We start from the raw sequence: 21,054 nt of genomic DNA, 5'->3' as shown, positions 1-21,054 counted from the left end.
AAGCTACAAAATCGAAGCAATTAAGAACACAGTAGCTAAAACTGGCAGGTCATTTCACATGCTTGGGATAGGAGTAGGACACATACTCTCTTTATACTCCTGAACGTGACCACTGAGAACAGATCATCAAGCAACAACTGCTGTTTCGACAGCTGCACAACCAGGAATGGCAATCGTCGCCAGCGCTTGCTCGATGTTCTGGTGCGTTATTTAGGAAATTGTGGTTGATGCAACCAATAATATTGCAGGCACGGTGTCAAAGCCCTGCAGCCATTGCTGAACCTGTAAGATCTGAAGACAGGACACCACTTAAGTTGTACTATCAGTACGCACTTAGTTTAGAGCATGGTTCATAGACTTGCAGGGTTTCAATATAATTAGGCACAGTAGGGATGCTTTCAACAGATTGTGTGCACTGAACATCAAACATACTGTCGCAACTGATCGACAGACAGAACTGAGGACGAGCACACTAGCGTACAAGCAATTTTCAGGTTCCACCTCAACTACTCGTTCGATCGGGTTTCGAGGCAGCTAGCCAGATTACTCATTACAAAATTGACAGTCTAATGATAATTAAGCTCAAAATCAGAGCAAAATAGAACAAGCTAGCTAAATCAAGCAAGAAATCTGACAGGTTGGGAACAGGCATTCAAACGCAGATGAGTGAGAACAGGAAGCCAACATTTTTCATTTCCATAGCTGATGGCAACAAGAAGGTACCATCAGATTAGGCATAACAGACCCACCATGACAAGAACAACACAGGCACATTCTGAAACACTACGAGCACACACACTTCCTAACAACGATCTAACAGACGACGCATGGATTGCAGATCGCGGCCTAGGCCCTCTCGCCACGGATGCGGCGGGCGAGCTGGATGTCCTTGGGCATGATGGTGACGCGCTTGGCGTGGATGGCGCAGAGGTTGGTGTCCTCGAAGAGGCCGACGAGGTAGGCCTCGGCGGCCTCCTGCAGCGCGGAGACGGCGGAGGACTGGAAGCGGAGGTCGGTCTTGAAGTCCTGGGCGATCTCGCGGACGAGGCGCTGGAAGGGGAGCTTGCGGATGAGCAGCTCGGTGCTCTTCTGGTACTTGCGGATCTCCCGGAGCGCGACGGTGCCGGGGCGGAAGCGGTGGGGCTTCTTGACGCCGCCGGTGGCCGGGGCGGACTTGCGGGCGGCCTTGGTGGCCAGCTGCTTCCTCGGCGCCTTGCCGCCGGTGGACTTCCTCGCCGTCTGCTTGGTGCGGGCCATGTCGTCGGAGATGCGCCGGTAGGTTGGGGAGGGAGGAGCGCTGGGAGGGTTGGGGGATTTGGAGTGAGGAGGAACAAGGGGATGGGACGGTGTTAAATAGGGAAGGAGGGGAGCGCCGAGCGGGCGGGGGGATTGGAGCGGGGAGCCGCGCGTGGGTTTTGGTTTTTCGGGAGGGATGGTTGGGCGTGGAGCGTCGGATGTGGGGTGCCTGGACGGCTGGGATCTGGTGTCGAGGGGGCGATCCGTGGGAGGTGGTTTCCCGTGCTCTGATTGGTCGAAGAGGAGTCCGAGGGAGTGATCCGCGGCGAGGTGGCTCGCGGGCTCTGATTGGTCGAAGAGGAGTCATCCGGATCGTGCCCCGCGCCACTGATTTTGCGTGCAGACGAAACGAAATGGCCTGGGAGAAGGGCGCCATCGCGCTCGCTCGTTGCCGCCAACACGCCCAAACAAAAACCCAACTGGCACGCCGTCGTTGTAGGAAATGGAGGAGGGTTCACGGCTGGAGTTACTGCTTCTGATCTTCGGCAAAAATAATTTTACTGCCCGGCACAAAAAAAAATTACGGTAAACAATTGTTTTGGTATTTGAATTGGAACGATTTGTGGGCCAGGTGTTCCCCGGATCGAAAGAAAAGAAGAAAAATCGTGTGTCTTTCTTCTCCTTCAGAATCTGTTTCTATTGCGCCACGCATTGCTTGTACGTATTGTGCAGTTTGTGAACTGGCACCACACGAGCGCGAGGAATTAGCTGAACGCAAATAATTGTAAACAGTAGATACACCGAGGCCATGCCACTGTCGCTTGAGCTATGTCTCGCTCACAGTCACTTGGCCCTCCTCAAAGTGTGCACAAAACGGCAAGCAAGTTTTCTTCAGTAAACAGCGAGAAAATAAACACGAAGAAGCATCGCTCTAGAACCTCATCTTGTTTTTCCAACAAGAAATGCAAAACGACTTACGTTTCGCATTTTCAGAGTAGCGCGCACAACTGACTGATATACTATTGGGGTACCGAACCAAGAACAGGACAGGGCAAGGCAAACGTTAATGGCAATCACACGCGGAAATTGAGTAGGCAGGGCGCTCAGTGACAGCGCAAACACATGGCAGATCATTACAAGCAGTTTCTTAATCACATATTTCTTAATCACATATCAGCAGTTTGCACAAGTTGCAGCAATTTCCACTCCAATCCAGGAAGAGTACTACTACTTGCAGATAACCAGAGTTCAACAAAGATACACATATCATCAGATTGCCAAACATGGCGGTGTTCAGTTCACAAAGATGGTAGTACAGATGGGCAAACATAGATGCGTTCAGTTTCAGAAGAATCTGAAAGCGAGATCTCATCTGAAAGCTGAACTTGCATTGCTACAAACACATGGCAGAGATTAGTACAAGCACTTACTACTGGTACAGATCAGGTCGGAATGAAGTAATCACTAGCGGTGGCAATGCGTCACTCTGAATCCCGTCTCAGTTTGCAAAACAAGATTCGGCAAGCAATCAGCCATTCCGAACTACTACTTGCAGCTAAAACACAGATGCACAAACATGGCTGTATTCAGCTTAGATGAGTAGAAAAGCCAGCATTAGTACGAACATCGGTGACATAGATGTAGTAGTACCACAACCGCAACATTTTCTAGATAGATTTCATTTTGCAAAAGCAACACGTTCAGTTCTCACAACCAAGAAGCCAACAAAGCGTTGGCAATCTTCTACCACACGAACTACTACCACTACTTCTACTTGCAGGTAAGCAGAGTCAACAGCAGAGATACATCAGACAGCCACATCTGGCACAACAAGCGGCGCATCTTCAGTCTAGGAGGAGGTGAACTTGGTGACGGCCTTGGTGCCCTCGGAGACGGCGTGCTTGGCGAGCTCCCCGGGGAGGACGAGGCGGACGGAGGTCTGGATCTCCCGGGAGGTGATGGTGGGCTTCTTGTTGTAGCGGGCGAGCTTGGCCGACTCCCCGGCGAGCTTCTCGAAGATGTCGTTGATGAAGGAGTTCATGATGGACATGGCCTTGGAGGAGATGCCGATGTCGGGGTGCACCTGCTTCAGCACCTTGAAGATGTAGATCTTGTACGTCTCCACGCCCTTCTTGGCCTTGCTGCCCTTCTTGCGGCCCCGGGTCTTGCCCTCGCCGCCGGCCTCCTTGGACGCCGTCTTGCCCGCCGGCAGCCGCTTCTCGGCCTTGGGCTTCTTGCCCGCGGGGGTCTTCTCCGCCGCCTTCTCGACCTTGTTCTCGGCGGCCGGCTTCTTGTCTGCCTTGGGGGCCATGGCTGCCGCTTCGGGTGGGGTTGGGAGCTTCGGTGGTGGGATGCGTGAGTTTGCTGGAGGGAGGGGAGGTGGGGGCTGGGATGGTGTGGGGAATGGAGGAGGATGGGTGCTGGGATTTATAGAGGGGGAGAGGTGGGCGCTAATTGGTGGAGGGGGTAGCGCCTCGGATCGCTGACGTGGAGCGGTAGGATGCGCGTTCTCTTTGCCTCGCCGGACAGATCTCGACCGTATATTTCGTATCGATCGTCCCGCTCCCGAACCGCAAAGCACATCCAAGGCATCGTAGAATAAGGCGCCATTGCTTTTCTTTTTTGCGAGTATATTTGCTTTGTTGTGCTATTTCCTACCCCAAACCTGTATATGAAGTACAAGCATTTTTTTCTCCTTTTTCTTGCGAGATAAGCATTTTTCACATCTTTTTTTCTAGAAATGGGTGAAGCCTCCTTGTTTCTTGAGGAATGTAGACATAGGACGGGCAGCCTTTTTAAGGTCAAAAAAAAGCTTCGCTTGATTTACTTTTTTTAGGGTAGGTTTATTTGATTTCTTTTGCGAAAAAATGGAGATTGTAGTACTTAGGGTGGACGAATGTCGTACATACACAGGCTTACAACTTCTTCCATTTCGGAGCTCAACCACACAGCAGCACGAGATGTACTACGACCCAAGGTTTTGGCTACCGAATCCTAAGGGTTGGGAAATGCGGTTACCTGAAATACCGAGCGGATACAGTTTAATTCTTTTAAACGGAATTCAAAATCACATTTATTTGAGCTAGGTATACATATGTGTTATACTCATTTTAGTGAGGAATGTCATCCGAGTTGCAACACGAGGCAATTCGCAGGCTTGGGGTGAACCCTAGCCGCCACACCTCCTTCAGGCCCAATCACTCCTACCGCCGTTGTCGGGCAAAGCCCACGCGGAATTTTCATCACCAAAGATGACATCTCTCCTTTTGAATCTATTTTTCCAATATATTATTTTAGCTTCCAACAGTTTTAGTATGTGTTTCTTGAGAATATTCTTGAAGTTGTTTTTAATCAGAGTGAGGGGCCTCTGATATTCAATGCCATCCATAAGAGTTGATACATAGTTGCAAGCTTCTATGATGGAGTTGAGTTTGGATAGGTTTTTGCTCCACTTCTTTAAACCCTGTATGACACAATTGAATCTCGCAAAGACATCTCTAGTTGAGTTGCTTAGCGAGAGATTTAAGTTCCAACATCTCCTAACAGTTCCATAAAATCCATGAAATTCCATCCAATAATTTTCAAAACTGAATATAGATGCTTTGGGGATATCACTGCCAATCTTGATATGCATGATGAGTGTCATTCTTACACTCCTCTAACCAGAGTTTAAACCAAAATATTTCATTGAAACCGAGATATTCGCTCCGATATTGTCACTAATGACTAATGAATGCGAAGGATTCCAAATATCCGATTTTTATTTCATTTCCACAGCAAATGGGCTAATTATGGACGAAATTGAGCCAATACACGGAAAGAAGTAGAGTGGAGAGATGAGATCAAGTGGGAGGAGCAGCATAGGCGTCAGAGTGGAAGATGGTGTTCCATATGACTGCGCCCACTCGTATGGGCGGTTGTACGGCGTGCCAACCGAGGTGCCTGAACAACCTTAGGGCCCATGCCGAATGAGCAACAGAACATCGCAGAACAAGCCAGTCATCATCATCTTCACGGTAGCCAACTCCATCAACCCTAGCCGCCGCCATTTTGCATCTCCATAGCCACAACCTTCATCACCACCATAGTTCTCAGCCATCTAGACATACTTGTAATCGTGTATCGCACAAGACATCCATTATAAGACATATTGTCAATCAATCAATCGTCATGGTGTGTTCTTCAATGAGTTCTTCGTGTAATCTGATCTTCATGTGTGAGTAGTTCGATGAGGTCATGGGTTGAGGGGAGGGCCTTGTAACCAGATGTATTTGTTGGAGGGATCGATGGAAGTACTTTGAATTGACGTCCTGTATGTGTAGCATAAAATTGCTTCGTAGTTATCCCTTGTCTCGTTCGCGTTCATCATCCATGCAGGTACCAGGATCATGGAGAGCGAGTCACGAAGAGGCTAAGGGCAACGAGACCATGAAGTGTTATTCTGAACACCAAATGACAGAAAGGTTTGGTACCGTAACACGGATCCTATCCTTGGAGACTCAAGAGGCATAGTCATTAAACACCCAATGCTTTTGTCCGATTATTGCTATCTTAATTACTGGGGCAACCCCGCGAAACGGACAGGGCCTTCGGTTGGACAACTGACTCTTGATGCAGGACGCGTGCCGGTCAAGACGTAATTTGGAAACATCCCCCACTTTGATAGTAAGCAAGCACATCTTGATTGATGACCTCTATAGCACAATCAAGATCAGGATGACCCTGACACGAATATATGGTTGTAAGCATAAGTTCTCATACACATGACTATTTTCATTATAAGTGTTTTTAGCGGTGGGTTGATTTACGATCCAGTCAAACACTGGAATTTAATTCTCTAGCAAAAGCTTGTTGAGACCTTAGCTTAGGGCACCGTCCTCTCATGGGTTCAATAACTCAGGGTCACCTCTGGGGAAAAAAGGCGAGAATCCTTTATTCTTCATTTCTGGATCACTAAAGGAAATAATCAATGCATAGGGTTGTTATCTGATGTAATTCTAGCCATTGAGAGAGCAATAGTATCTGGGAGCGAAATAGTCCAATTAGCAGAAGTAAATATCCAGTCAAGTTTTTCCAACAATGGGTTGTCTTGCATATTGCTCCATGTGTAACTTATGCTCTTTAGAGGGATTTCCACAAGATCAAGTGCTTGAATGGCACTATGGAGAAGTAACATGTTGTTTGCATCACCACCAGGCTTGCTCCTGTCAGCGGGGCTTCTAATTAGGTTGAAATCACCAAGGATCATCCACTGGTCCATTGTTGTAGCGTCCACATTATTCAACCAGTTAATAAAACATGCTATGTCATCATTATTGCAAGGTCCATATACATTAGTGATGTAGAAATAATATTACCCGATAAGGTACATACCAACTTGATTGTAAGTTGATAGTAGTTCTGCCTGATGATAATGCTATTAAATAGATTGTCATTCCATATAGTGATAATACCCTAGAGCTGCCAATGGATGGAGCATAAGCAAACTGGTTGAACCTCCTTGGAGAGAATTTTCTTAGATATGAGATGTCAAACAGTTCTTGTTTGGTTTCTTGAATGCATATACTATTACGTTACTCTCCTCAATTTTCTGTCTCAAGTCATCCCATCTTTCCTGAGAATTAATACCTCTCACATTCCAATTGAGCAAGTCCCAACTTCTATTCATTATTAACCAATACTAAAAGTTCTTGCATAACAGCTGGTGTAACCATTGTCAAAGTTCCGTTCGTCTGATGGGCATTTCATATGCATATAATGGAGATCAATATAGGGCAGTGTGTTATTCAATATAGGGCAGAGTGTTGTGTTATTGGGTACAGTGTTCTGGCAGTAGTGTTTTCTGACAGTAGTTTAGATTTTTTTTGCAATGTCCTTTTTGTACGTCTATACTCTGATCGCATCAAATCTAAGATTTGGCTAACCACGACATTTTTTCATTATAAGCGAAAGATAAAGTCCGTTCACACCTCATTTGTCTAAGATTTGAGTTAGGCTGTGTTCGGCTCCGTCACCAGGGAGCGGAGCGCCCTGTTTGCCACTCTCCGTATTTCTACTGTATGCCGCTCCGCTCCGCGGCGGAGTGATTCCGAACGGAGCCTTAGTTTCTAAAAGACTAATTCCAATGTTTGTGTTCCCGTGTCATGGAAATGTAAGTTATACATTCTAAGAAATTTCTCTGTTTAGAATTTGAACCATGTCAAGAAGCAACTTTGAGCTCATCGGCAGCCTGAACTGTACGAGTTGGTGAAAGTTCAGTATTTAGATGCTCAACCTCATGTTCAGACTATAAACTTCCCGAAAAAAATTATGGTCATTGTCCATGTGAGTAACTTTGAGCCTGTTGGGTGGATCTTAATGCTGCTCGTATGCACGACTTCCCGTAGAACTTTGTTATTTAAAGAAGTTCAAAATCTTATCTTCGCACTACGGGCATCGTTCCCATGGCGAGGAGCAACTTTCAACTTGCTGAATTCGATAATATGGGTGTCCACAGTATTTCTGGAATCAAGTTCAAACTCTTGCTCTGCTCTGAATCGTCGTGCACATTGCTTTGCACAAAACATTGTTCATTTCCACAATCAACAACAAGGTTAAAACCACCATCAATTCCATTTTACAAAACAGGTGGTGCACGGCTAACCTAGTGTACAAAAGACTAGTCCTATTTTCCTTGGCCATCGTCCTTCTTGCCCTGGCCCAGGGCCGGCTCTGGTTATTTGGCTACATCCCGATGTTTTATGCTGTGTCCGATTATCAATCGGACGCCTTCATCTTCCGAGGCCTCTTGCCCTGGGTTGGCGAGGGGGGTGCATCAAATCTCCCAGTGGTCTAGCAAGAACGAACGATTTTTATCAGTCACAGATGACAAATGTAAGATGCAAGGGGCAAACTGAAGCCACCTAACATAGAGATCTTTATACACACAAAAAGGATGAGGTCCCTCGTTTCCTACTGAAATCTGGACTGATCAAAATGTAGATAATCAAAGGAACCCGGCAGTGCACCAGGGATGCAACATTGTAAAAATTCAACACTGATTATTGATTGCATTGCTTGCAAACAAAATGATGATCAAAACTAAGTTATGGCTCCACCTTAATAATGGAAGACCTAGCATACTTATGCACTTCATTTTGTGTACCAGCAGGTTCTGATAAAGCCAATTCAAGATATTACTACCTGCCTATGCGTCCTACCAAGCCTTGCACGTAACTATAGTAAAACAAAACTACGGCGGCAGTAGATCATTAAAGTTACTGTATACGCTCAGACTAGATCTTGCCCACTTGTGTACAAAGTCGAGACACTAAGATACATGCTGCATCAAAGACGACATATACCACATACCAAAGAAAAAATAAAACAAAGTATAACATCAAGGAGAAAATGAAAGAAAAAACAAACCTTCCTCTTGTGATCCCGTTTGACTGCTCTCTCACCTGAAGTAACATGCAAAATATTTACAGAGAAGTATAATCCGTCATCAGTTCCAAGAGAAAAGAAGAGTGTAAGATGAAATGGTCTGCCTTAAATTACCTCCAAACCCAGCCATGTCAGGGACAAAGGGTCGATCAATATCTCTATTAGAACGCTGCAAAAATAAACACCGAAATGTTATTATTAGCTAAAAGCAATTAATGTTTGGCAGGGCATTGGCATTTGGCACTGGCAGCACAATTATTAAAGAAATGATAAGAATTCCCCTTCTGTCTCTGCCAGAACTTTCCACTAGCTACATGGTACCTGCACAGTAGTTAATATATATGATGGATTATCACACACATCTTAATCTTTGGATATTCTATAATTAAACTTCTGTTGGTATTGCTTTGTTAAGACTTTAGTAAGCCCTATAAGATCAGTACTTCTATTCACGAGTTGCCTTTTGCAGTTATAAAAAGCTTGTCATGGTACTTCTTTTGTGGAATTTAATACAGATGCTTTATCACATCAGATGTCTTCCACACAGAAACAGAGAGAAAAAAGGGTAGTTACCCATTCTGCATGTACCTTAGGTGTGGTCGGTGCCTCTGTGAATGAACTTTCTCTGTTTGCTAAAACTTCAGCCTCTTTATTTTGTAGCTACAGAAGATGCAGAAGAAAACAAATTGTTAGTTGAAAGGAGGGTACTTAACCACATAAATACGCTGCCAGATGTTGCCATTATTCTCCTTTCTTTTAATAGTGTTTTAAACAGGCACTTCCAAAAAATCAGTACATAGATGAAGGATAGATACTTTTCGACGTAAAATGTCTAAAGCATCTGGGAGCTTACCTGCTTCTGTATGTTAAGCAGTGTGAGTATCTCGTTCCGTAACTCAAGATGTTCGGCACAAACTGCTTTTGTTGGGACCTTAGGCTTCAAATTTACCTACAAAAAGGTTACAGTCGCAGCATAAGTTCGTTGCAAAACTTGGTAATTAGACCTAAAACACAATTGAAATCTAATGTGTTGGTGCATGACAAGAGCAGGCTGGTGTCAAGAAAACAAACCCCAAGATCTTGTAGAGTTTGATCCACCCTTTTAATCATTCTAATGCCAGCTGAAGCAGTTACTGCTTGAACCATTTGATCAAGTGCATGGGTTCTCAAATACACTTTAAGCTGAAAGAGTAGGTAAAGTTAGTCAAATTCATCTAAAAAGAAAAGTATGCAGATAGATATCATTCTTCATTTGGTCAATAGACGCCTTCATTCAACAAGATAACAATACAACTTGACATAATTAACCTAAACTACTCCCTCCGTCCGGAATTAACTGTCGCTGAGATGAGTGTATCTACACACTAAAACATGTCTAGATACACTCATTTCAGCGACAGTTAATTCCGGACGGAGGTTGTACTTGTGATGTGTTTACACAGTGAAAGAACAACACTTTCCCTTGCAACAAACAAGGCTCAACTATGAAAGCGGGCATACATTTTTTAATGTAATGACCAGAAAACACAATTAGAGATCACTTAGATCCCACAAATCCAGCAAGATAGAAGCAAGACATAAGAAAACATAATTTCAAATTAAAGAAGATACCAACTGCAACTACAAATGTCAGCGCAACAGCTAAATATACAACTAAAAAGAAACTGCTTAAGCAACCGAAAGTTTCAGAGTTACCATCCGCAGTGTATCAGGTATGGAGGTATTCGCTGCTGCAGCTGGATGTGTAGCAGCTGAAGATGGAAGATTGTTGCTCAAGGGAGATACACCGTCAGCAGGAACCGCAGCATTAGGCAAGCTCGTCGGTGCTCCGGCTTCTTCCACGTTCTGCATACAGATCTTGAACCATTAACCAGACAGAGCAAACAACCTAATCTCTTAAGAATTAACTATCACAAAATATCGAGGTTAGTCGATAAGCAACGATATCACGTCCACACTTCCACACGACCTGGAATACCAAAAGGTTAAAATGCCACTTGCTTGACGAAATTATGAATATCTGAAAGATTTGCCATTAGTGATTTTATACACTGAAAATATCCTACAAGTTAACATTCAAATGTTCTTGCTTAAGAGTTAAGATTACTTTAACGATAAGAAATATGGAATCCAATGTACTGATTTACTCACTTTATTAGCAGCACGAGATTCCATAATGCGTTTTGCTTCTGCTAAAACCTGAAAAGGGAACAGTTGGGTATCACATACGTGACTTAGAATCTTAAGGATGGCAGACATCATAAATCAAATAATCACAATATCATTGCAGGAGATTTCTAACCTCGGCATCCTTTCGTTCTTGCTGTTTTGTTTGGGAGAAGAGTGCAGACAATGCACGTTTTCTCTCAGTCTCATGAGCAGCATTGAAGGTTTCCTGAGAAGAAACACAATTGAACATATGTGGGTACAACAGAATCTATACCATAACATTGATGTAATTACTTTTAGGTAGGGAAGATAATCAACTTATACCTTCACAAGAGGGTTTCCGGCAACTTCATCGAATGATCGAGCTCTTGCAATTAGAAGGGCCCTAGTAACTGTGATCAAGAAGACACAATAGCTACATCACAGTAAACTCACAACAATACATAGATTGAATTGCTGGAGATACAATTAGACTGATCATACATACTAGCTTTACCAATTAATAATTAATGTAGTTATATATGCTAAATAAAAAGTCATGACACCACTTGACCTCTCATAATAATGTTACACACTCCCTCCGTCCCAAAATAAGTGTCGCTGGTTTAGGTACAAATTTAGTACAAAGTTGTACTAAATCAGTAACACTTATTTTGGGATGGAGGGAGTAGTACATAGAAAGAAAGACATGCACACATAGGAGTGTGGATGCATAACAGGCCAAATGTCAGTGAATGATTAACAACCTTTATGCACTAATTTAGCGGAAAAAGGTCAGAAGTTACAAGAGCATATTGTTTAAAGGATCTATTATATAAACTAGACAACTAGTTCTTCGATTGTTCCATATATTGAATGGCAAAACAGATGGAACAATCCTAAGTAACTCAGTGTTGTTTGCTTTTGAGCATGTAATATGCATGTATAAACATTAAAGTAGGAATGGGAGACCTTTGCCAGGTGTGTTTTATCTGAACATAAAGATGTACAAATTTAGAAGTACCTGAATAATAACGGCTCTTTAGATCTTCCACACTGCGAGCAGTTGGAAACCTATCTGCTATTACTATGAAACGAAGGTCAAAGCGCTGACATAATTCAAATAGCTGATCTGTTTCTTCTCTGCTCCATGTCTGAAACAAGCACATCAAACGTTCTACTTAAAAACAACAAATTATGAACAAAAACGTACTATGGAAACTGAATGCAACACCCTAAATGATCAAAAGGTTTGTCTATGCCAGAAATGACAGCAAAGGGACAAACAGTAACACATGCTCCTGAAATTGTTATGTCAAGACAGACTGATAACTCAATAACATACACAGGTCAGGGCAAAACAGAATTGAGCAATTTTAAAGCTGCCCAACACTCTGATTGTTCCATCCAAGAGTTCAAAAGATATTATAAGGTAGAACTAATAAGCACAAAGAGGCCATGTCCCACCAATTAAGACTTGTTTACTGCCACCTTCAAATAGCTGACCACAAAAGTTTCAACGGCAAATAGAAAAGTTTTAAGTTGTTTCAAATCTTTGAACTAAACAGAATTACATCTCGTAGTGGCAATAATTGTTTATAAACATTAAGTGGCACTAAAAGCTCGGCGCAAATCAGCACAATGTTCCGATTGTAAAAATAAAAGTGAGAATTAACAACCGAGCTTACATAATTTTACAGTAAACAGTACCTACAGGTTCAGTTAAATATTTCTCATACTCCTCATCGGTGTATTTAAGAACATCCACCTTCTGCAAAAGAAAGTGACAAACAAAAAAAGTAAGCCCACAATATTGCAAGAGAACATTTCTTGCTTGATGATGTAACTAACACGATATACTCACCGTGTTATATTTTGCGAAGTCATAATCACCAGTTGGTGGAACATTATTTACAACTCTAACCTGAAACAAAAGGGTCAGAAATACTGTGAGTCCGCAAGTTGGTCATACTAAATGTTTTAAGATGTACACAACATTAGTGAAGCATCAGAGACAGACCCAGTGGTAAAGTTGCAGATTGTCAGTTCGTGCAGATGACGTGAAAGGCAGCCACTGCCATGCTACCTGCGCAAGTAATTGATATTCTCAAGTTAAACCACATACAGCAGTCCATTGGTCCCAACAGCATTCTACAGATACAAGTGACGAACTGGACACTCCATGCTTGGAATTCATGTTATGCATAAAGCCAATGGTATCATTAGAACTAGGTTTGCGGAAACTATTACGGTGTCCCATGCAGTGATAACGATATAAAGTTGCTGACCAGAGCACATAACATTTTAATGATCTGAATTAAAGGAACAATCAACACAAAACCAAATTCTAAGCTAAAATAAGAAAGGACAGCATATAAGACTAGTCATGTTGTGCATTCTATGGCATGAAGTTCAACACAAGTTGAATTATCCTGCTACATGATACTAGACTTACCCTTACACAACTACTCCCTCCGTCCCATAATATAAGAACGTTTTTGACACTAGTGTAGTGTTAAAAACGTTCTTATATTTTGGGACAGAGGGAGTATTTAATAACACTAACTGCACAAATTTAGATCACTAGCATAGATGAAAGCAGCACAGAAGGTCGGCAGTTCTACAAAAACATTAGTCAGGCTGTTGTTCATAGAGTAATTACAAAAGAAATACCCAGTTTGAGATCAAAATGCTTCATCAAGCGGTGGTGCATGTCATATGCATTATATTTCTACGATTGGGTGGCACGAAAAGCCTTTGCTGGCGACCATCCAGATGATACAATGCACCCGATGCAATATAGTCCGATAACAAAGTGCTGGTTTGACCGCCAACTCAAAACAGCAATTAATTGTACATTGAATCAGTTACATTTCGCATGTACTCCTAGTTCAACTCCGCAGGTAATGACACACTCTGGATGCCAAGTTTCTCAAATGCACAAATAGTAATGTATGGAAATCTGAGTTCAAATGCTACAGCAGTAACCAGAAATTTCAACAGGTAGCTGAAGCCCGAAGAGTTGCTCGCCCACCTTCTCCTTCTCGACAGCAGGCCGGCGCTTCAGGTGCGAGGCCTCGATGGTCGGCATGAGCGGCGCCATTCCGACCCCTCCGGTGAGCGCGTACACCTAGATCCGCGCAACAGGCATTAGCATCGGAAGAACAACCAAACGCGCGGCGGAGAGCGGGGAGGGAGACGAAGGGCGGTACCTCGCGCGAGACGCCATCGGGCTTGCGCTGCGGCTCCTTGGGCGCCCGCGGCTTCTTCTCCTGGGCGGACGGGAATGAGGTCTTCTGGAGCCCGAGGATGTCCTTCGCGTCCATGGAGGATGGCCGGAGGAGGACGGGGACGCCGGTGGATCGAGCTAGGGTTAGGGTTCGGACGGTCTTCCTACCGCGACATGGGGGGTGTCTCGAGCTCTCGCGAGGGGAGACGGATCCCGGGTTGGGGAACACAGTGGTTAGCGGGCCGGGAAAAACTCGATCCAGACCCGGTAGGCGAAGCTGTCCGGACCTGGCCCAGGAGATCACTCTTCCCGACCCCTTGCTTGTCGGAAAATTGATTGATCGTTGGGAAATTAAATTTTTGGAAGGGGAAAATAGACGAATGTATAAACTGTAATCACACACAGAGTATTTTTTGCAAAAAAGGATCCCAATCTTGTCAGAAAAATAATATTCACCATAAAGATCGGTCAGGTCATGAGCCGATCCGCTCATCATGTGATCCCATCATTGTAATAAGATCCTTGTTGCAATTTTAACATGGCCCTTACCGCAGAAAGCATTTGCGGCTCATGCAATTGCAACATTGCCTCTTGTTGCAAAAAAAATAATTTCGCTCTTGCCACCGTCATCTACGCCGATGAATACTAGTGTCATGCGATACACTCCCCGAAGTCACGTCGCTCTGCTCCTTCATGCCCTCCTCCCGGAGGCAAAATTTCGTGTTTTGACCCTTTTTGCTAACAAATTCAGGATCTGACCCTCGTTTGAAGATATTTCGGGATCTGACCCTTTTACCTACCGCCAGGGGAGCTGGCGGTAGGTTTGCACGTCCTACCGCCGCTAGCTCTGGGGCGGTAGGCCCTTTGACGGCGACTAACGGCCGTCGGCGCGTGCTGACGTAGAAAAGGGCCTACCGCCATGGGGTCTGGCGGTAGGGTACTGAAGCCTACCGCCGTCACCTCTGGCGGTAGGGTCCTGAGAGGTGGATAAGGTGGGGAGGGGCTGGATATTTCCTCCCCTCCTCAACCACTCATTCAGGCCACTTCACCTCTCCACCGAGCTCAAGTCTCCCCCCCTCGCTCTTTGAAGCACAAGAGCCTCCCAAATCTCTCTCATTTGTTTGAGATTTCTCCGGTGGATTCTTACCATTTTCATCACTCAAGGTAGCTCTCTCATTTCCCCTCATTTTGATTGATTGATATCTTTGTTTACTTTGCATTTGCTCATTTGGTTGCAAACCTTAGCTCATCATTTTGGTGTGGTCAAATCAATTACTATAATCCATTTAGGTTTATGTTTGTGATTTCCTTATGTATGATGCTTAGAATTGCTTGTACAATAGTTTGTCTACCTAGATCTAGTGCTAGTCTTAGTGTACATAATTGGGGTTGGGTTAGGCTGAAGAAAGCAATTAAACCTAAGTTACTTTAATAGCAACTTTTCGAAATGTAGGATGGCACCGTTCGTTTTCTTTGAAGCTTCTGCTGAGGCGGCGGCAAACCGTGAACGCGAATTGATTGAGGAAAAGATGAACTTGTGGATTGAAGCCATTGATGTGTTGAATGCAGAGTGTAGGGCCTTTTCACATTATTATTTCAATAATGACCGTTCCGAAAATTTTATAAAAAAAGGAGAGGCAGATGAACAAGCTCAAGACAGCGGAAAAAAATTGTAGGCGTGATCTTGCAATGCAAATTGTATTGTGTGTGACAAGGGGAGAATATGCTGAGATAGACATGGGAAATCATGGTCGGGTCATTGATTGGTTAGTTCGCCAACCATTTTCGTCAGACGAGAACCGGACTTCTCGATGGGCATGGGTCAAAGAAAGAAATGATGTTATTTGTTGCAACCCGGGACCGTACGCCACATAGAATTGCATGAGGCTATGTAATCTTTGTCATTTGGACTGTAATGACATGTACCCTTTGCTTGGTCGTCATTTGAACTACTATGACTTGTACCCTTAACATTTGAACTCATTAAGAACTTGGTGTTGTATGTCATATCAAGTAACCAAGTGTTATACTCTACTCAATTTATTTTCTATTTTGTTCTATGTCATCTTAAACCCGTTTATTCATGTAGGATGGACATTCGATCCATGACTATGAACATAGCGTGTGAGAAGCTCATGTGGGAGCGACACCGTTGCTTGAAGAGGGAATGTGAAGCATGGTTAAAGAGTTGTGATGAGGCAAATGCGGCCATGAAGGATTTCAGCAAGTATTATGTTATCGAGGAACCTTCTGATGCTAAGGAGAAAAAAGCTTTCTGAAAGCTTGTGAACGAGAAAGAGAGGATGCTTGAGGAGCTGCAAGACCGGGAATATGCTTGTAGACACGCTTTGGCAATTGAGATTGCGTTCACTGCAAGCAAAGAAGAATTCCTTGAGATGGACTTGAGGAAACCCAGCCAGGTCATAGGATGGGCAATCAAACAATGCGTGTCAGAGAATCCCGCCCGCCGTGCTGCAGGGGCTTGGTTCCGTGAAACGAATGGTGTGTTGGGTCATTGGGCAGGATCCACAGACTTTCAACTGAAGCGTAATCAAGCGCGTGACGATCAAATTGAACGTCTGATAAGTATGAGAAATATGTTACCTGTTTAGAAAATGTGCCGTTGAGCATGAGTTATTAGTTTCAACCAATGTCATCCGAACCGGGTCATGTTTTAGTTTGAACATGTGTTATTCGTGGATGTAATGAACTATGTTGAGTTGAGTTATGTATGTGTTTGCGAGATGATCATTCTAATAGTTGATAGAATTGGGTGGTACATTATTCTAACATTCGACAGAAGGGGCAAAAGAGAGGAGAGGGTTCAAACCCTACCGCCACGGCATCTGGCGGTAGGTTGCACGACTCTACCGCCAGGGCCCATGGCGGTAGGGGGGTAAACTTGCTGTGACGGTAAAAATGAGCACCCTGGCGGTAGGGTCAACCCTACCACCATGGTCCCTGGCGGTAGGGTCCTACAACCTACCACCAGATGCTGTGGCGGTAGGGTTTGATCCTACCGCCATGGGGATTACTATCTTCGCCACAGCAAGTGCACCCCTACCGCCAGGTGTTCTGGCGGTAGGATCAAGCAACCTACCGCCAGGGCCCCTGGCGGTAGGGTTAAAAACTCAGAAAACAGAGCAATCCTCTGTTCTATCCTTCTTCTCAGCACAACAGTTTTTAAATAAGGATCATGACAAATCACAGAATATGCTGACAAACTGAAGTTCTAACGACACATTGCAAACATCTCCAGACCAAATTCAATACAAATGGCAAATTCATTCATGACAAGTTCACGACACATGGCTTCTTGCCTTAGTACTACATAGTTCATGATAAATTTGGCATGGCTTCATCCGGTTACATGACGAGTCCACCGAAGCGAAGGCTTTACTGAGTCATACGGGGCCATTTCCCCTTCTTGTCACGTGACTCATCCTCTTCTTGTGCCTTGAGAGCTTTTGCAAGCTTTCTTGCCCTCTCCTCCTCACGAGCAAGCTTTGCTTGGCATGCCCTCTCCTCCTCGCGTTGCTTCCGCTCCATCCTCTCTGTCTGACGACGCTCTTCCTCCAAGCCTCTTTGAAACCTTTCTTCGAACAGCCGTTGGCGCCTAAGACAATCTTCATATTGGTCCTTTTGGACATCTTTTGGCACTTCATGATCTATCCATGTGAAGTACTTGCATAGAGGAGGCGGTGACTGCATATAAAACGGATGTTAGTGTTGACACACGTTTTAGAGTAACATGTTACTTCTCTAGCATACCAGTGGAAGGTCATAGGCGTTAGTTGGACGCGCACGATCGTAAGCATAGTTGGGGCAAACAAAATATCTCCTTCCTTCCGTCCATGACTTCTTTCGGTCAATGGACTCCTTCACCTTGCAAACATCTCCACACCAACATGGCGGAATCTTCACATCTTTCTCCTTCACCTTTTCCAAAGATGCGTCCTTCCACTTGTGGGTCATGTCTTCTTGGTTAGCACACGGTGGCCTCGTCATGGAACCGGATGAAGCCATGCCTACAACAAATAAAGATGTTAAGTCAAAACATGAACACATTGACATGTAAAGAGGAAAATATATCAACACATGAACATATTAAAAGTAGTACCATTCACATTATTTCAATCATCCGGATTGAGCAACACGTCGATAGGCCTTCCCCTATCAACCCGACGTGTCCTAGAACCACCGGATCCACGGCCACGGCCCCCTCCAAGGCTAGTCCTTCCTCCACGGCCACGACCCCCTCCAAGGCTAGTCCTTCCTCCACGGCCACGACCCCCTCCAAGGCTAGTCCTTCCTCCACGGCCACGGCCACCTCCATGGCTAGTCCTCCGTCCACGTGTTTGACTAGTGCCCGTGTTGGTTCTAGGTTTCTTGCATGTCCTAACGTTGTGTCCTGTGTCGTTGCATTCTCCACAATTGTTGTTCTCCGGTGCCTCCATGGAATGACCACTACCAAATTGCTTCATTCCGGTGTATCCAACTAGATCATCCATGTCACTCTGGAATCTCTTCTTTCTTCTTCTTCCCCTCATAGGCACCATGAGCGCGGGATCTGGCACAATGTCTGGCCCAACATACTCAAGCCACTGTGAGGCATCAAGGAAAGGATTGAACCGAGGCGCCCACGTCAACCTTGTTCATTCCAATGTGAACTCGTGCAACCGCACCATTGTGCCATCGGATACGCGCACGTTTCTCGCCCGTGTTGCGGTCATCAAATGCGAGCAAGGCCAATGATACTTGTGTGGCCTCTCACACTGGCACCAACGGTTTTTCAGACGCACCTCGTAAGCAACTCCACCATAAGACCTACCATCCCTTGTTGTCCCACCCGGCTCATCGATTTGATAGATATTTCTTTTTCATTATATTTGATCACTTGTTGTTTGGAAGACTTGCGCGCTTGATGCAGCAACCAATCATGAACCTTTAATGGATAGTCCATCTTTTCGCCAATCCACTTGGCCGTGCTTTCAGAATGCTTTAGGAAGTACTCGTTGAGCTTGATGAAAGTGTACTTGAGTATTGCAGTCATCGGCAAGGAACGGACACCCTTCAACACATTGTTGAAGCATTCCACCATGTTGCTTGTCATGTCCCCATATCGCATACCTCCTTCATCGTAAGCGCGTGACCACTTTTCTTTATCCGGCTCGTGCCTAAGCAAGAATTCTTTCCCCCCTTTGTTCTTCTCCAAAGCCTTGAGGAGTTTATCATATCGGCTTTTGAATATGTCGGTGTTGAATGCAACGCAAACAAGGGTAAGGTCTTTGCAAAACTCCTTGCTCTTGCATGCCCGGTAAAAGTTTGCAACAAAGTGTCTCATGCACCAACGGTGTTGAAGCTTTGGAAGACCGGGAATATCAACGTCTATTGCTTTGAGAATCCCATGACGGCGATCCGATATAATGCATACCTCTCGCTTGCCTATCACCTTGGTTCTCACATGCCCCATGAACCACTCCCAATTATCATCGTGCTCCGAAGGCACCAAGGCAAATGCCACCGGCAACACATTATCATTTGAAGAGTGGGCCATCGCCACCATCAATGTGCCCTTGTATTTGCCGGTCAAGAATGTACCATCTATAGACAAGACCGGGCGACAATACGTGAAGGCCTCAATGCATTGTCCAAAGCTCCAGAAGGCATGACGAAACACTCCGTCAGTTGACTCCACCCGATGGCACATTCCCGGGTTTCGATGAGCAATGGCTGCCAACATCTTGGGCAGAATGTTATATGCGGCCTCATAATCACCATGCAACATCCTAATAGCATTTGCCTTCGCCATCCATGCCTTCCCATACTTGACCGGGTATCCGAAAAGTTCCTCAATCGAAGACATGAGAAACTTGACCTTCACGGTTGGATCATGTGCTATTTGATTCAACAATTTGTATCCTAGATACTTAGACATGAGTTGACGGTGTCCTTTACTTCGGTCGGCCTTGTCCGGGGGTACGCACGTGTGAGTGCCAACATGATTCTTCAACACCCATTGCCCGGTTTCTTTGATTTTTCTACCGCGGACCATCCATTTGCAACCTTCTTGGTCACATTTGACTGTGTACCGAACTTTTTGATTTGAATGACCAACAACAAACGGCCTATGGTTCCTAATGGCATAGTCACACAACCATATCTTGAACTCTACCAAAGAACCAAACTTGATGCCTTTCTTCAAATGAGCATTCTCATCCTCATTTTCTAGTCGAGGATCACTGAATTTGGGGCACGGTGTTGGCTCAGACAACCCGAATCTCAGCCCACCATCAACGACGGCATTGTCCGCAAGACTCACATCCCTAAACAACGGTGGCCCTCTCTCCTTGCCAGTCACCTTCTTGTAGATTTCATTTTCTTGCGCAGTCAACCCATCCTCATCCAATTCTTCCTCCGGACCCTCGTCATCCGAGTTATACCCACACATACGGTTATAAGGGAGGGTACGGTCCATGTCTTGTTGCCGCACAATGGCATCCAAGTTACCAATTGGATTGTAATGGATCTCTTCATTCTCCGACTAAGCATCCTCTTGAGCAACAATAGCATCATCATCAACATGACCACTAGCATCTTCTTCAACATGAGGAATAGCATCATGACGGAGTACTATGGCGCTAGCATTGATATGATCTTCATTGGGTTGGCTACTTGGTGGTTGGCTAGAACAATTGGGGACATACACCTCGGCACAATCATCATGTATTGGGGAGGATGCATTGCGGTTGAGATCAATTTGCAAGGGAGGAGGAGGATCAACCTTTGTGGCAAAGATCTCAAGAGACTTGTCTTGTGTTGCGTCTACTTTTTCCTTGTACACATTACAATGCAATTGGGAGGTGATGGGCATACTCTTTAATCGGGACTTTACTCCCAATCCAACGTCATACCTCCCAATAAGCTTAACCTCAGCATTTGGGTCATTCCAATGTAAGACGCTTCTCACTTTAACTACAAGATCATCAAAGCTTGGACTTGTGTCAAAAACCATA

General features: G+C 44.7%; 4 protein-coding genes across 5 annotated transcripts; all 4 read right to left on the bottom strand.

The window, feature by feature from the left end:
• Positions 1-667: 667 nt before the first annotated feature.
• LOC109765742 (histone H3.2) lies at positions 668-1,336 on the bottom strand. Its single transcript, XM_020324517.4, has one exon. It carries the CDS (start codon positions 1,255-1,257, stop codon positions 847-849), a length of 411 nt encoding a protein of 136 aa, XP_020180106.1. The 5' UTR covers positions 1,258-1,336; the 3' UTR covers positions 668-846.
• Positions 1,337-2,877: 1,541 nt separating this feature from the next.
• On the bottom strand, positions 2,878-3,631 carry LOC109765740 (histone H2B.2). Its single transcript, XM_020324516.4, has one exon. It carries the CDS (start codon positions 3,545-3,547, stop codon positions 3,086-3,088), a length of 462 nt encoding a protein of 153 aa, XP_020180105.1. The 5' UTR covers positions 3,548-3,631; the 3' UTR covers positions 2,878-3,085.
• A 4,103-nt stretch (positions 3,632-7,734) lies between these two features.
• On the bottom strand, positions 7,735-14,301 carry LOC109765739 (SWR1-complex protein 4). 2 transcript variants are annotated; one of them, XR_002233466.3, is made up of 16 exons: positions 14,022-14,301; positions 13,844-13,939; positions 12,830-12,895; positions 12,674-12,733; positions 12,524-12,580; positions 11,834-11,963; positions 11,155-11,222; positions 10,964-11,056; positions 10,813-10,860; positions 10,357-10,506; positions 9,733-9,843; positions 9,515-9,610; positions 9,250-9,321; positions 8,776-8,982; positions 8,644-8,678; positions 7,735-8,067 (listed from the first exon to the last, which is right to left on the bottom strand). XR_002233466.3 is itself a non-coding variant. In XM_020324515.4 (16 exons), the coding sequence occupies exons 1-16, from the start codon at positions 14,133-14,135 to the stop codon at positions 7,993-7,995; spliced, it is 1,326 nt and encodes a 441-aa protein (XP_020180104.1). In that variant the 5' UTR covers positions 14,136-14,298; the 3' UTR covers positions 7,735-7,992. The 2 variants fall into 2 exon arrangements, 1 of the variants encoding a protein (XP_020180104.1); XM_020324515.4 differs by having other exon boundaries at positions 8,776-8,830; positions 14,022-14,298.
• A 4,529-nt stretch (positions 14,302-18,830) lies between these two features.
• Positions 18,831-20,516, bottom strand: LOC109765744 (uncharacterized). Its single transcript, XM_020324520.1, has one exon. It carries the CDS (start codon positions 20,514-20,516, stop codon positions 18,831-18,833), a length of 1,686 nt encoding a protein of 561 aa, XP_020180109.1.
• Between the last annotated feature and the right edge of the window lie 538 nt (positions 20,517-21,054).

The sequence above is a fragment of the Aegilops tauschii genome, chromosome 1, assembly GCF_002575655.3.
Source record: "Aegilops tauschii subsp. strangulata cultivar AL8/78 chromosome 1, Aet v6.0, whole genome shotgun sequence".
NCBI lineage: Eukaryota > Viridiplantae > Streptophyta > Magnoliopsida > Poales > Poaceae > Aegilops > Aegilops tauschii.
This window is presented reverse-complemented; position numbering and strand designations above follow the sequence as displayed.

Coding starts and splice junctions, on each gene's coding strand:
- LOC109765744 (XM_020324520.1), bottom strand. CDS start 20,516: ATGGACCGTACCCTCCCTTATAACCGTATGTGTGGGTATAACTCGGAT.
- LOC109765739 (XM_020324515.4), bottom strand. CDS start 14,135: ATGGACGCGAAGGACATCCTCGGGCTCCAGAAGACCTCATTCCCGTCC. Junction 10,861..10,963: donor AAGAACGAAAGGATGCCGAG/GTTAGAAATCTC, acceptor TTCCCTTTTCAG/GTTTTAGCAGAAGCAAAACG. Junction 9,322..9,514: donor TGCTTAACATACAGAAGCAG/GTAAGCTCCCAG, acceptor CATCTTCTGTAG/CTACAAAATAAAGAGGCTGA.
- LOC109765742 (XM_020324517.4), bottom strand. CDS start 1,257: ATGGCCCGCACCAAGCAGACGGCGAGGAAGTCCACCGGCGGCAAGGCG.
- LOC109765740 (XM_020324516.4), bottom strand. CDS start 3,547: ATGGCCCCCAAGGCAGACAAGAAGCCGGCCGCCGAGAACAAGGTCGAG.